The 16,865-nt window shown below is 40.1% G+C and overlaps 1 protein-coding gene across 1 annotated transcript in view; it reads left to right on the top strand.

Moving 5' to 3' along the window:
• The window catches only part of LOC146633117 (carbonic anhydrase-related protein 10-like), a 132,896-nt gene extending 117,396 nt beyond the window's left edge, over nt 1-15,500 (top strand). The window contains exons 5-9 of the mRNA XM_085352914.1: nt 1,722-1,817; nt 3,025-3,097; nt 6,649-6,803; nt 15,231-15,405; nt 15,493-15,500. Of these exons, the coding sequence (XP_085209040.1) occupies nt 1,722-1,817; nt 3,025-3,097; nt 6,649-6,803; nt 15,231-15,405; nt 15,493-15,500 (507 nt within the window). The remainder of the gene's footprint in view (nt 1-1,721; nt 1,818-3,024; nt 3,098-6,648; nt 6,804-15,230; nt 15,406-15,492) is intronic.
• Nucleotides 15,501-16,865: the final 1,365 nt, after the last annotated feature.

Genomic DNA, 16,865 nt, shown 5'->3' with positions numbered 1-16,865 from the left:
ATGATTCGGAAGTTCATTAACGAGGATGAACGCAATTGGGATCACTGGCTAGACCCTCTGTTATTCGCAGTGCGGGAGGTGCCCCAGGCCTCCACGGGATTTTCTCCCTTTGAACTGCTGTTCGGCAGGAGGCCACGTGGGGTGCTCGACCTGATTAAAGAAAGCTGGGAGGACGGTCCGAGCCCCGCCAAAAATGAGATTCAGTACGTGTTGGACCTGAGAGCAAAACTCCACACTTTGGGGAGGTTGTCACGGGAGAATTTGCTCCAGGCTCAGCAGCGTCAGCAACGCCTGTATGACAGAGGGGCTAGGCTCAGGCAATTTTCACCGGGAGATAAAGTGCTTGTGTTACTCCCTACTTCCAGCTCGAAGTTGCTCGCCAAGGGGCAAGGACCCTTTGTGGTCACACGGCGAGTCGGGGACGTGGACTATGAGGTCGCTCGGTCGGACAGGGGAGGGGCCACGCAGATTTATCACCTCAATCTCCTCAAACTGTGGCGAGAGGTTGAAACCGCTTCTCTGGTGAGCTTGGTGAAGGAGAGAGATGAGTTGGGGCCTGAGGTGCCAAATTCCATCATCCCCGCCTCCCTCCCTTGTGATGACCATCTCACACAGGCCCAGAGAGCGGATGTTGTCGCGTTGCAACAGCGTTTTGCGGACGTGTTCTCCCCCCTGCCCGGCCGGACGTCCCTCATCGAGCACCATTTCGTGACGCAGCCTGGCGTGACGGTGCGTTCACGGCCCTACAGGCTCCCGGAGCACAAGCGAAAAATCGTGCAGAGGGAATTGGCGGAAATGCTGAGGATGGGAGTAATAGAAGAGTCGCACAGCGCCTGGTGTAGCCCCATCGTTCTGGTGGCGAAGAAGGCCAGAAGCCTTTCTTTGTAGTTTTTTCAGACATTTGGACCAACCCAAGAGCCTGTTGAGGAATTACATCAAAACTGGAATTAAAAAGGAAAGGAAGCATAGATTGCATAAAACATGGGCATTGCTGTCATTTTTAAATTATTATTTTTTAATAATAGAATCTTTGTTGAAACTCTGTTGGTTTTTAGCGTCTTGCAAACCAGGTTAGCAAGCTGCCTCGTTATCAGAAAAACACTAACTCAAAAATTCTCCAGCAAGCTTTGAAACTTTAGTAAAATCACAATGTATACTGTAAGTTGTAGTTTGGATATGCTATTTTCCTAATAAAATTAAATAAATGTTATGACGCATTCTTTGCTTCTCATTTTTCACTCTGCTCCCAGGAGACCTTGATAGATATACCTCTTTTGTTTTAGGAAATAAATATGTCTGCTTAATTTATTGCACAGCGCTTTCCCTCTTTTTTTTTTTGTGTTTGTTTCTTCCTTGTTATACCTGCATTTAAAAGTTTGTGAAAATTGACTATGACTAGATAGCCCTGACTTTTGAAGACTAGTGGCATGATCATTATACTTTAACGTCCTCTGTCAGTACGTCTGTGAAGGTTCTCAGTCATCCATGTCCTCTGTCAAATTAGAAGTTTTCCAAAACATACATGTTAGAAGGCTGTTGCTAATGCTACACACCTCAGAATTCTTTTCCCTTCCTTCAGTCAGTCAAGCACCTTCGTCAAAAAAGGAAAGTATGCAAAAAAGTTTTGTTTTTTTTGTATTATGGTGAAATTTAAGTTGTAAAAGCTGCATCTTTGCTAGAAATATTCTATAAATTGCTGTAAATTTGTTTTTTCCTTTCAGGTCCAGCTGATCCATTATAATCAAGATCTGTATGCCAACTACAGCGAGGCAGCTAAGAGCCCTCATGGAATTGCTGTGGTTTCCATCTTCATAAAGGTCTGCTTGTTCTTCTGGGAATACAGGGCAATAGAGTAAAAAAGCAATTAATGCTGGTCTCAGACACCCCAAGACTCATACAAAAAACAGCCAGAATACAGAGGTGTAGTGCAGGGGTGATAAACTCAGTTTCACTAAGGGCCACACAGAGAGAATCTCATTAAGAGCCAGATATACAGTATAGAGTTTATTGACATGCTTTAACTTAATTGAAAGAGTGTGTGTGTGTGTGTGTGTGTGTGTGTGTGTGTGTGTGTGTGTGTGTGTGTGTGTGTGTGTGTGTGTGTGTGTGTGTGTGTGTGTGTGTGTTATATAGCCCTTTCAGAGTTTGATCCAAATATAGCCCTCATAACTAGTCCACAGAACAGGCGTATTAGTCTTTATAACATTAGTCATGCAGAATAATGTATTCTGACTGCAGTTCTACAAGATGCATTCCATTCAGCTGGCTCACAACAGCCTGACAGCTCCTACCAGTACGGTGCACATAATAACACGAGATGTGTCCTGATGTAAAAGCAAAGTAATAAATCTTTAATTTTGTTGTTGCACACATTTATGCAAGTCTGTTCCAGCTTCTTTCACAGGCTTAAACATGGCAACTCACTGAGTGTCTGACTCCTCAGTTGAAATCTGCTTTCAACTTTCCTTTTTGTTTTATTCTGTGCTAGCTAACCACTTGGTTTGCAGCTTCTGTCATAACGACAAATTAGTTTGTCATATGTAGTATTTTATACCTGACACAATCTGATGGGATGCATCATGAAGTTCTGAAAAAACAAAACAACCAAGAGTGTTTCTTTGCATCTTCATCCACTTCTTTTCCAGTGACATCACAGAGGTGAAAGATGGCTGTTTTGATTTAATGGTGTTGAGTGTAATTGCTCTTGAATCTTGGCCAAATCCGAAGAACAATTTATGACTGTGAGCTTTTATCCTGACACTGAGCATTCGGTCAGAGAATCAGACTATCATCTATATCCCTCTGTATGTATCTATGTATGTATAACACTGTATTGAATTAAACTTGCAGAAGAGCTTTTACCATGTACTCTCTAACATACGGCTTTAAAACCTCTCAGTTGTGGATTATTTATTGTCATTATCTAAATGAAATAGTCAGAGTGCATGGAAGAAAAAAAACTTGCATTTGCTACATGTTTTATAGCATTATGTGTTTGTGATTGTCTGTGATTCTCCTTTTCAGCTCTCTGAAAATTCCAACGCCTTCCTCAACCGTATGCTCAATAGAGACACCATCACCAGAATTAACTACAAACGTAAGATGCACAGTCTTTACCTGACACACACATATACACACTTATTCTTTTTGTCTTTAGATGAGCTAATTCAGTTCAGAACATTTACAAACCTCTGGTTCTTGGACTAAATAAAATCTTGAAAACTTTATGTGTACTATATATAACCTTCTATGATGTTTGCTTCTTGAATTTTCATCTCTATATAACCATATATACAGAAACATAGGGCCTCACTTTATTTTAGGTCATCAGCATTCTACTTGCACCAAATCTTATGCTGTGTTCAGACCAATGCAAAGTTTTTGAGCAGAGTGTTAACAAGTGGCACAATGATGTAGTGGTTAGGACTTTTGCTTCTGTCACAGTCTGGCGAGGGCAGACTGTATGAATTGAAAAAAGGACCCAAAATGCAGACTCCAAGGAACAGGGAACAGAACTTGAATGTTAACAAAAAACAAGCCGTTTAATATGGCTGGTAAAAAAGGTACAAACAAAGGGCAAGGCAAACTGAAGCAAAATTAACACAAACCTAAACTGGGAAATCTAAACAAACAATAAGAAAAACCTAGACAAGGAACTAGGAAGCATGGGAAACATGGTGTGGACAACAGACGACCTGACAATCACACACTGAAAACAGAGGACTTAAATACACAGGAGGTGATTAGGGGAAGTGGGAACACATGGAGGAACAGCTGACTGACATGAGCCTAATGACAGGACAAGGGAAGTGAAACTAAATACAATGAACAAAGAACACACGACTCCTTCAAAATAAAACAGGAAACATGAGACAGACATGATAATACAAACTTGATAACATAAGACACGCAGCATGAAACACGAAGGGTGAGGGGAAACTTAAATACAGGGGAAGAAAACACAAGGAGTCTAATAACCAAATGAACTTAGATAACCTAATGAACAAAATAAACTCAAACTAAAAACGCTAGGTCAAAAGACCCAGGATCATGACAGCTTCTTTTGCAAGTAGATCTTGGATTTGAAGTTTACGTCTGAGGACTTTTTGCAGAGCACAGTCTACATTGCAGTTTGTACATTTGTACATATATGTAGATAAACAGCAAATGACTTTGTTTCTCTGCAGTTTCTTTAGATTGTGGCATAATATGTTTTACTTTTTAGTCTTTTAACTTTCTTCACTTTGATAGACAAATTCAGTGTAAGTGATTTCTTGATTCATCAGGTCTTTTGACAATAACTCTTGGCTGTGGCTATTGAATTTGAACTTAGTTTTCCAAAAAAAAGAGGTTATTCACAGTTTGTGAATGATTTAACAGGTGGTAGGTTTGGACTTCTTTCTCTGAATAAATGTAATAAACATTTAAATACTGCATTTTGTATTTATCTTTGTCTAATACTTACATTTTACATTACAGTGATCTGAAACATTTAAGTAAATATACAAAAAGTGATGAAGGCGAATACTTTTTCACTGCACTCTAGAGGTACATTTTGAAAATGCTTCAACTTCAGTTTAGCCTCTTACTCCATTCTTTATTCCAGCTATTGGTCGGAGTAAGTAAAGGTAATTGTTCTTTCATTGTCCTGGGTGAAAGTGAAACGGTCTGGAAACAGTTCACTAATTATATTCATGAAAGTAACATGAAGCAAAGCTTCACTACTGTTTGGTCTGAATACACCACGACGGACTTAGGAGTCTGTCTTGAACCTCTAAAGCTGCTACACAACAGTTCATTCTGACACTACAAAATCAGTCTACATCTTGTTTTACATAACAATGCTCCCTGATAGTTAAATCTGTCTTCAGAAAGAAAGCTTCATTAATTACATATGAATCAGTGCTATATTGCCCACAATCTGCTTTCCAGCCTCTGCTGTGAAGATGTACAGTCCTCTGATGAACTCTCTTCCTGTTAATGAGGCTAAACATAGCAGAGCTACATAACAACCACACAGACTAACCACAAGACATCCATATGCTTATCCTTATTCTCCGTAAACTTAGGCTATACTAATCTAAACCAAGATCCAATTCAAGTTAATGTTGAGGACTACCTGTGGGAACCAGCAGTGAGTTCTTAAATTAGATGTGACTAATGTAACTGATAATAAGAACAGCAACTATATTTGAATAGCACTTCATAAAAAGCACAGTTACTAAGCGCTTTGTTATTTGGACAAAAACAAACATGTACATGTCTCAGGATGCAGACATGGTGTCATAGACCTCCCCAAAAACTGAGCAAATGAAGGAAAAGGAAACAGTATGAGTATCGATTCAGCCAATCTGATGGTCTTAGAAAGGCTATTCCAAAATTTAGAAGTTGCATGGTAATCTGGCCATGTGATAGATCTGAGCTGTACATTCACACCACGATCCTAACCTTTGATAAATGCATTCCTGAGCTTTTTACCCACCCTGGCTATTAACATCAAAGTCCATAACCTAAACCAAACCTTATTCTCATTTAACCCTAACCCTAATACTTTAAAACAAACCTTTGAAGGTAACTCAGAAAGAAAAGACCAGCAATTGCTTTACTTCTTTTAAAACCTAATAATGGTCCTGAAATAACCCTATGCAAGCAGAGAAATCGTGGATCAGTCACTTCAGAAAGGTTTTACACGGACTTACACTCACCAGCTTCTTTATTAGTTAGATCTTGCCAATGCTGGGTTTGATTCCCTTTTATGTGGTTCATTGCGTTGCTGGAAATATCCCTCAAACGTATGATCCATATTGACATGATAGCACCACACAGTTGCTGGAGATTGGCCGGCTGTAGGAGGAACTGCCCAAAAAGTGTCGGCCATGCGGCAACCCTCCAATTGTAGGCCATGTTTGCCAGTCAACACTTTATTTATTGTGTCTAATAAATTCAGTGAGGGTTTAATGATGTAGTGAGGAGTTACCCTAACCATTTCTTACCCAACCCTAACCCTTACTTTATTCCAACGTTACACCAGGAGTCTGAGTATGGATACTTCTGCTGATTCACTTTCATGTAGTACCGCATACTTAGGTTTGCAATGTTGGACCATGATTATCATACTTGCTATTATATAATATGAGATTTGTGAGTTATAGTGCCTCTGAGCACACAGTGAAGCTGATAATTTAACGTGCATAAAATATGCCTCAGCACATTATTTGTACCAACAATACCTGCTAAAAATGTGCAGATGTTAGGTTGACATATAGCCTCCTTCTGCCGGGTGAAGTTGTTTGTTGGTCCTTCTCTTTCTATTACATGGCCAACACAAGTGTGCACTTAGCATTTTGAGTGCTATGAATACACCACCTGGGTACTCAGAGCACTTGCACATTCAAAATAGTGGAGTTTTGGTATAGACATATGCAACTGGAAAAGCATGAGTCTTTATATTAAAATGTAAAGATGCATCTCGTCAGCACTTGTATTTTTAAAGTTCTAATTTAACTGTGATAATGTGATGAATGCACTAAAAGACGCACATTTTTCTGTTTTTCATTTGACTGGTGTCTCTGTTAATAGGTTAGAACATAAGCGAACTTGCACACACAGCCTAACGGGCTCCCCCTGCCATTTTTCTCTTTTCTCTAGACGATGCCTTCTTATTGATGGGTCTGAACATAGCTGACCTCTACCCCGACACCACACGTTATATCACCTACGAGGGCTCCATCACCATTCCTCCCTGCTATGAGACATCCACGTGGATACTCATCAACAAGCCAGTCTACGTGACACAGATGCAGGTATGAAAGTGTAGCACAGGTATCTGGCGTCTGGCGGAAAAAAATGACTTGTATTGTGTTGATCGGGGAAGAAACTTGATTTCTAATTTTCTTGCTGGCATGGGGTACAAACATGCCTCAACTGCAAATTACACCTTCATAACCTGCAATTTTCAAACCGTCTGTTTTTCCCTAAGTGGTTTAGATAAAGCAGGCTGTTGTAACAGTAACGTAATGAAATGACAGAAAACAAACAAATCCACTTTCTTTATCTTATGGTCTAAAATAAAAGCTCGATTCAACTGTGCTGGTTTTTTTTTACAAGGTCCTCAAGTCATTGAAAATCCTTTTGTTTAAAAACAGAGTAAAACCTTCAAAAACTAACTAGAGCTGTAAACACAATGTAACGGAAAAAAACACCATGACTTCATGTCCACAAGGTCCGTACGCAATGAAATCAACAGCTGCACAACTCCAATTCTTCTATTCATTGCTTCACTGTAGCAGTACTTTTTCAACCACGTCTGCTCTTGATCAGATAATAAAAGAAGAAAAAAATCAGTTTTGTTACAGAGACATCAATGCAAGATAAACCAGGGATGAGATATATTGCAAAATGAACTTGTCCTACAAGATGTTTGTCAATGCAGAATCCAGGATGCCCTATGCTATTCTAGTTAATATAAAAGCAAATAATGGCTAAGGCCCCTGGAAAGTGACACGTATCACCACAAGCACCACATCCCAAAAAGAAACTATGCTGAGAAAGAAAATGGTAAAAAAATTAATCTCTGTCTCTCTTCCACAGCATACCTTTATCCTGTCCTCCTTCTCCCACCCCAACCGGTCGCAGCAGATGGCCCCGCCCCTCCCTGAGCCTGGTTCTGCTGGAGGTTTCTTCCTGTTAAAAGGGAGTTTTTCCTTCTCACTGTCGCCAAAGTGCTTGCTCATAGGGGGTCATCAGATTGTTGGGTTTTTCTCTGTATGTATTATTGCAGGATCTACCTTACAAAAGGGTCAAACTATATGAATTAAATACCTTGACCTTTTCTGCTTGGTCAGAATAGTTGCTTTATACTATAGATCAAATCAAATATGCAATCTGTAGACCAAGAAGCTCTGTGTCAGAGTGCAGCACATTACAGTCCAGCACAGCAAGCGCCTGCATGCATCAGTGAAATCCCACACACTATGTGCCATTTATTCTGACTGCATTCCCCCTGTTCTCATTCACCTGTCTTGTCTTCTCACTTACCTGTCATCCACTTTTAATCTCTCTGTCTTTTATCTTTATTTTCACTTGCTTTTTCTTTTCCCTCTCTCCAATATCTTCTCCTTTTTTTTCTCTTATGCATTTTTACCCCCCCCTGTCCATCCATCTTCGCTCTCCACTCATCCATCTTTCCACATCATGCCTCTCGCGCTCAGTTTCATTAAGGCCCACAGTAGAAAATGTGAATCACACATTTAATAATGCATCCTGATTACAGTTTTACAAGTAGGCTCTCACATACAGACAGTGTATAACAACCTCATTCGTCTGCCCAACATAACAACTACTGACAGTGATTTGGTTGGAAAAAACAAATACACATCGATGGTAAAGCATAATAATGAATCTTTAAGTTTTTCGTTTCACATATCTCTATGGGTCTTAAATCGAATGTTTCACACGCCTGAACATGACAACTTAGTGGTGGTGTAGGAAATATCATTAAAAACATATTAAGAGTAGCTGAGCAGTCACCGTGCACACTGCTGTAACAACCAAGCGGACCAAAACTGACATGCGGCTGGATTAAAATTTACAAAACGCTGGATTTGTCTCATGGATGCCGAGTTTGTTATAATAGTCTTCATCTGAACCCATCCAGTGTCTCTGAGACCATTTTGTTTTGTAGTTTAGCACTGCCTGCAAAACTGTAGTTTGGGGGCTTTTTAACACAACCACTCCTTTGGGGACAAAGATTGTTAATCATCAGTATGTGCAAAACTGTAATGAACTAATTACTTTACACCAATTTGTGAAATTAAAATTTAAAGTATACAAAGTAAGTATCAAAAAGTATTTTAAGGTAGTATTAAAAATATCATCGAGTTAAAGGAGCCAAAATCTTATTATTGAACAGTTGTTAAAATTGTTCATGCTCTTCAACTACTAGAAGATTGTGTTTCTTGTATGATTAACAGGCATATTAGTAATATAGTGGACGTTTTGATTTGACACAATAGAGAAAGATAAGATAAGATAAGATAAGATAACCTTTATTAGTCCCACACGTGGGAAATTTGTTTTGTCACAGCAGGAAGTGGACAGTGCAAAAGTTATGAGGCAAAAATTAGAATACAATAAGAATAAATACAGTACACAACTGTACAGAATAGAATAAAATAAAATACTATATACAACTGAGTAAAAATACAACGATGACAGAAAGGATTATTGCACTTAGTATTATTGCATATGTATGGATGTGTGTGCTTGATCAGTTAAAGTCTTTATTATGGAGTCTGACAGCAGTGGGGAGGAAAGACCTGCGAAATCTCTCCGTCCCACACCGTGGGTGCCGCAGTCTCCCACTGAAGGAGCTGCTCAGTGCTGTCACAGTCTGCTGCATGGGGTGGGAGATGTTGTCCAACAGGGATGACAGCTTAGCCGCCGTTCTCCTGTCACTCACCACCTCCACTGGGTCCAGAGGGCATCCTAGAACAGAGCTGGCCCTTCGGATCACCCTGTTCAGTCTCTTCCTGTCCCCAGCAGAGATGCTGCCGCCCCAGCAGACCACACCATAAAAGATAGCAGAAGCCACAACAGAGTCATAGAATTTCTTCAGGAGTGGGCCCTCCACTCCAAACGACCTGAGTCTCCGCAGCAGGTACAGCCTGCTCTGCCCTTTCCTGTAGAGGGCGTCTGAGTTATGAGTCCAGTCCAGTCTATTGTTCAGATGAACACCAAGGTACCTGTAGCTGTCCACAGCCTCAATGTCCATACCTTGGATGTTCAGTGGTTGCAGTGGAGAATGCTTGTGCCTGCGGAAGTCTACCACCAGTTCCTTGGTTTTACTGGCGTTGATCTGGAGGTAGTTCAGCTGGCACCAGTCCACAAAGTCTTGGGTCAGACCTCTGTACTCCTTGTCGTCCCCATCAGTGATGAGGCCGACTATTGCAGAGTCATCAGAGAACTTCTGCAGGAAGCACTGGGTGGAATTGTGGGAGAAGTCTGCAGTGTAGATGGTGAAGAGGAACGGAGCCAGAACCATTCCCTGTGGGGCCCCCGTACTGCAGACGACCCTGTCCGACACACAGCCCTGAGTCCTCACATACTGTGGTCGGTCGGTGAGGTAGTCCAGGATCCAGGTAGTGAGGTGATGGTCCACTCCAGAGTTCACCAGCTTGTCCTTTAGAACCGAGGGAAGAATGGTGTTGAAGGCACTGGAGAAATCAAAGAACATGATTCTCACAGTGCTTCCAGCGGTCTCCAGGTGAGCGAGGGAACGATGTAGGAGGTGAATGACGGCATCATCCGCTCCAATGCCAGGCTGGTAGGCAAACTGAAGTGGGTCCAGTGATGAGCTGTATTAACGACGGCTCCGTTTAATTAGGTGACCCAGTGAGCCATGACAGTGAAAAAACAAAGTGAGTGCTCCTCAAAGGGAAAGACAATGTGACAAGTCCAAATTTGTTGAGTAAAAAGTTGAGAGAGATCAGCAAAAATATGAATTCTAATAATTGATCATTCAAATAGCATATTTAAACAATTAGAGATGAAGCCAGTGGTTTTGACAGTGGCACTGCCACTTGAATGAAATTATGAAATCCTTTTGATAATTCTTTACCAGAATTATCATAGAAGTATGCAAAAAAAAATCTAAATAACAACTGAAGTGGAAAAGTACATGAACAATAACCTTTGTGCCACAGCCAACACTGTTACCTTAGTAACAGCTCCCAACCACAACCCACCACAACCGGTTGCAGCAGATGGCTCCGCCCCTCCCTGAGCCTGGTTCTGCTGAAGGTTTCTTCCTGTTAAAAGGGATTTTTTCCTTCCCACTGTCGCCAAAGTGCTTGCTCATAGAGGGTCATATGATTCTTGGGTTTTCTCTGTATGTATTATTGCAGGATCTACCTTGAAATATAAAGCGCCGTGAGTCGACTGTTGTTGTGATTTGGGGCTATATAAATACAACTGAATTGGACTGAATTACATTGAATTAAATTGAATTGAATTGAATAGTAGGCCTCAGATTAAAATATCAACAACATACGATTCAAGGGAATGATACAAACAGTATAAACACTAAATGTATAATTTGATCATTAAAAGGCTGGTGAAAAATTAAAGCATGAACAGAAAGATTTGAACCATTGAGCTCTACACTGAAGAAATCACTTTGGCTGGGAACCCTTTGCTGTAGTCTTTTCATGAGAGGGAAGGCTCACTGCAGATCCAAGCTGTTCTGTGTGATCGCTTTGTTTTCATGTGGTCTTTTCCAGGGTGATTAGGAAAGTGAACACCTATGGGAGATTTGGCTAATGTGTTATGTGGGATTGATTGTCCTGCATAGGCAACCACAGAGAGGCGGGATTGCTGGAACTGACAAGGGTACAGAAGCATCCTTTCTTTCCACATGTAGTCTGATGGCAGTGATGTTTAGCGTAGGTAGAATGCTGATTTGTGGAAAAGTTGGCTTAAACAGGAAAAGGAACGACAGTGAGAGGAGAAAAAGGTGACACGCTAACACTTAGGGTGTTTTCACACCTGTGCTGGTTCGTCCCCCTTGGTGCGGTTTGCTTTTGCAGATGTGTTCATCTATTCATCTCTGTGTTCAATCAGCGCTTTGTGCCATTTTGTGTCTCCATCAGTTTGCCCTCCTTTTATTCTTGGTTTCCTGTTTTTTTGGGCCAGCCTTTCGGGCTTTTCTTAGCAGCGTAATTAAAGCTTGCTTTTTGTTGCTAGACCTGACTCATTTTGACACACACACACATAACATCCCCTTTCTTTATAACCATACCATTTCCAGTGATGGTTTCATAAAAGTCATGCAGTCAGAACCAGAGGTGTGGACTCGAGTCACATGACTTGGACTCGAGTCAGACTCGAGTCATTAATTTTATGACTTTAGACTTGACTTGAAAAAATGTTGTAAGACTTGTGACTTGACTTGGACTTTTACACCAATGACTTGGGACTTGAATTGGACTTGAACCGGTTTACTTGAAAAGACTTGATATTTTACCCCAAATATAAAATTTAACATGCATATTATATAGAGATTGAAAATGTGACGTCATTCACGGGTAGAACCGCAAAGGATTCTGGGAACTCGTGGCAAGAGGTACTAGCGCACGCAGGCTTTCAATTAAAACAGTCACACAGCGATAAAAAGAAACACAAAAATGTCAAGAAGCTGTTGTATTATTAACTGCAATAGCCGGTCGCATGACAGCCACGGGAAGCCGACGGGTAAAGAGATCGGTTGTTATCGGATTACGTCGTTGAAGAGAAATTGTTCGAGCCATGTTTCCGAAGTAACAAAGAGGCGACTGGATTGCAGCCATTCAAAGATCAAATATAACATCCCAGAACACTCCAGCTCACAGGTTAGTCTGCTCCAAGCATTTACACAAAGGTCAGTCTGCTGTTGTAGTTAATACGTCATTTTCATAACATAATTGGTGATATAGGTTACAAGCAAGTCTGGCGCTGAACAGAAATGGTCGCGCTATGCTCCTTTGTTTATTGTGCATAAATAGTGAATTGTCCTGACACAATATTGCGTTTCGCTTCTGTTATTATGGTACATTGACAAAAACATATACTTTTATTCACAGGATAAAACAGGTTTTTTGTATCACTAATTGCCCAGTACGATTACAGCATACAGTATTATTGTCACTGCTACATTTCTGTGATGCTACCAGAAATTATTTCCACTACTAATTAATTACCGTTGAGCTCAAAGGTCCTATTAATAAACGGTTAACGAATGTGTATTTATGAAGACGATTTGTGAGACTGGTAAACTTATGATACGTACGATGGTCTTTACTTTCTACACGGTGCATTTCAAGGTCCTGTACCCATCCGTCGGTAAACTGTACCTGGGCTTGTTGCAGTGACCTGAAGTTACTAAACTTCATGAGTGTATGCACTCACTCCAAGAACCGTATGATTATAAATATGCATATAAATATGCTACGATGAGATAGCTGACTTCATCTAACTAGCAAATGTTGTCCAGGCTACGTTGGTGATGCAGTTTTTTTTTTAAATGATATTTTAAAAAAATATATCATTTATTTATGTATGATATTTTTGTCATGCGATTTCAAAGCCGGTCCTACAACCGCATCCAAGAATAACATGCAGCTTATCTCAGAACTGTCGGTGAAAATTATTCTTGGAGCTAGGTTTAATTGAGCTGCATTTTAAAGAGGTGCAATTTCACAATTTGTGTATATTTTCTAAGTTCACTATTTTGTCATGTGTTGAGAAAAACACAGATTAAAAAATTACATGGTCTAATATTTACATTTAGCATAACTGCAACATGCTTTTTTTCGTTTTTTTTTTTTAAAGACTCGAAAGGACTTGAAATTCAAAGTTTCAGACTTGTGACTTTACTCGGACTTTTACACCAGTGACTTGAGACTCGACTCTGACTTGCCTGACATTACTTGAGACTTGACTTGAGACTTGCAAAACAATGACTTGGTCCCACCTCTGGTCAGAACTATGATGCAGGATTTTATTTCTGTGTGGGGAAAAATCTTTTTGGGCTGGTCTGCATTATAATCCTACCCTGTATATATAATACTGACAGCAACAAAACCCACAAAAGCAAAATTACCTCACGTGTCACATTCACTGGTTGTGAGCCACCTCCAGGTCTGTCTTTTTGTTGGCACCACTGTCTCCAAACCATTCATCATACCAGGTCTCACGATTCACTTTTGCTGCTCTCCTTATGCCACAAATCACCCTGGAGGGTGATCCTGAAGACCAGCAGCACCGGATCTGCACGAGAATTTAATTCTTTATGATGTGCACAGATTTTAGGGTGAATGATCCTTCCTGAAGCGAACCGCCCCATTCCCGTTTTGGGACCAGCAGTAGGAATAAACTGGCTTGTGGCCTTCCCGTGGCTGGGTTTGAGTGTTTGCACCATTTAATGAGCTGCAACCACCAGAAAAATACTACAAGATTGCTTCACAAGTCATTTGTTGCACCAAAGTTATTCTGCACTTTTCATTTTTTTGGCCTCTGATTCTTTTAAATATGTTGAGCAATATTTGAGGTTTATTTTGATGTAGGTACATGAAAACTGTATCAAATTCATCATATCTTCAGCTTAATGACAAAAACTTGTGGTTTAAAAAGTGATTTTTTTTAAGGTGTTTAAAAAAAGTTTTGAGAGCAGGTCAATAAGAATAAAAAGAAAAAACTCTCACCTATAATCTGCCAGTTTCAAATACTGTCTGCATTAGAATTGTTTTTTCTATATACTATATGTTATATTTATGCATGTGAATAATACTGACATAAATCTGGATTAAAACAAATATGTATCAATGAAATATTTAACAATATTTACATTTTTTCTCCTAGCCACTTAAAATGCTCAAGGTTGATGAGTCAACGAAGCACCACTCACCATTGTGACTAAATAATCTGTGCATGCTCATGCTCTTTTCTTTATGTTAGAGCTCTGACCTCAGTTCAGAATGCTTGAGGTAGAGAAGAAGAGCATGATGTGGAAATAAGGGAGAAAAGAACTGTGGTGGAGGAGGCAGGTGAAAAACAGAAAAAGATAGAAAGAATAAGATGGAACAGTGTGTTTCTCCTTCCACTCAGCCCTGTGTGGTTCTACATGTGTGCTCACTCGTGTTGTTCTAGTCCTGTGGTGTTGACTGACTGATTTTCTTTTCCAATTATATATTGACTAGATCGAAATCACAGTCTATAAATCATTCAAGGTTTAGTGGGTTCCACAAATAATACTCTGAATTAATTCTGAATTATGTTTTTGATGATCTCTCCCAAATGCAGGTTGTCCTTTTGAAATGTGATGTAAAAAATGTATGCATTTTCACGTCAACATGTGGGACACTTTTTTTTCTTTTAAATGTTTTGAGCTAGGGCACTGCTTCCACTGAAACTCCTCACTGATACTAGTTCTTATCACCAGCGATGATTCTCCACACTCTTTGAAAATGAAGCTTTTGTCTCTTCTCTATGGCCAAGTTTAAGGTCTGGGGTGAAGTATTGAGAATGGGACTGCTGGGGAGCAGCAGCAGTTCCTGCTTAGGTAGCTGTCCACACCACCTACAAATAAGCAGCAGATGGGTGGATAGACTAGCATAGTGCCACTAGAGAAGCTGAAGATGAACTCAGGACATTTTAGCTTGCTCTTGAACTAAGATTTGATCTTATGTCTCCCACAGATGCACTCCCTGCGCCTCCTCAGCCAGAATGAGCCCTACAAGATATTCCTTAGTATGAGCGACAACACCCGGCCCACCCAGCCTTTGCTTCAACGCTGCATCCGTACCAATATCAACTTTAGCAAGCAGGGCCGTGACTGCCCCAACAACCGTGCCCTTCGTCCACAATACAGAGGTAACTCACAGGGTACAGAAAAAGGGAGCGGTGGTTTTGTTTCTGCATGAAGAAAATGCCAAGTATGATTGTGCTTCTCCTTTTCAGCCTCTTAAGCTAATCAAGGCAGCTATTACAAGCTTGTGCCAAGACTGGGGATATATTTAGGTCGCTTAGGTCATTGAAGCTCATCAGGCCCCACTCATTCCCTTTTCTGGGAAACCTTTTAAACCTGTGGATCATGGGTAGTAATAGAGGGATAATATTTCACAACAGATATTAAGTTATTGCTGTGACATTTATAAAGTTGCACATAGATAATCTAGACACATTTCAGCCAGTGTAGTGTACTGAAATGAAGAATAACCTACTATAAAAACAGCGTACTATATAAACAACATACTATAAAAGCAGCAATGATGGCTTAATTTGTTATAAGCTTAAACATCATGATAAAAAATGAGGATCTGCATGATTTCTGTGGTCGTTGGTGCTTTTCACAGGGGGATACATTAATTAATGTAGTGAAAACAATCCCATTAAATGTGATAATTAGTTACATGATAAAGTGGTGGCACAACAAATTACAACAGGGTGTTGTACTGTAGCAAAATAGCCAAGACAGCAGTGCACCTGCACTTTTTTATTCTTATTATCTGAGTCCAAAGCACACATGCAGTGCATAATATGCGCTGGTCTGTTTATACACATTAGTTTGAGAAAGTCAGGCAGTGCTTTGTGAGAATATAAACAATAGGTAAAAAAACAGGAGCAAAAAGAAAGGACATCAAAATTAATGTGTATGTGTGAAAAAGTGCAAATGTGTGGTCTTTACCAATGTAACACTGGAAGCGTTAAATTAAATTAGAACTGGTCCAACCAAGAAATATACACCAAACTTGGAAGTGTGTCCTTGGATCCTTCAGGAATAATAACAGCTGACAGCTTCTCTTTTTTATGAATCCAGTGAAGTTCACGATATCCTCCACAACTAAAACCAATGTCATGTTCTCTACTACCCCTTTGATATTGGCCTGTTGGAATATAGAACCGAAACACTCAAGGTCAAAGAGCAAAAGAACACAAACAGCCAGATTGTAGGCACAGAGTAAAAAAACACAAAACAGTAGACCAGCAGACTGAATAAGCACATATAGAGAAATGCCAGGTGGGATATGATCACATTCATTTAACTTTTATAAGTATTTTTTTTTTCATTTACATTGAATGTCAGAAGTTTCCTTTGAACAAGTCTGCCCCCCCTTTTTTGTCAAAAAGTGATCAACTCCCAAACTACATGTAAACCAAAGCATCTCTGAAATGAGGTCAAATAATGGGCATCAGTCTCCAAGAGAAACTCCTGAAAGTATTTTCTATCAGATTAAATGGGTTCCATCTTGAATTTGACATCATCTTAACTGTGAATCGTGTGGGTATTTGATTTTTCCTTAATCACTCCCTAGTAGGGATGGGTATCGTTT

The sequence above is a fragment of the Diplotaxodon limnothrissa genome, linkage group LG4 (assembly GCF_057381915.1).
Source record: "Diplotaxodon limnothrissa isolate DT_005_m linkage group LG4, D_limnothrissa_male_GT1.1, whole genome shotgun sequence".
Lineage (NCBI taxonomy): Eukaryota > Metazoa > Chordata > Actinopteri > Cichliformes > Cichlidae > Diplotaxodon > Diplotaxodon limnothrissa.
This window is presented reverse-complemented; position numbering and strand designations above follow the sequence as displayed.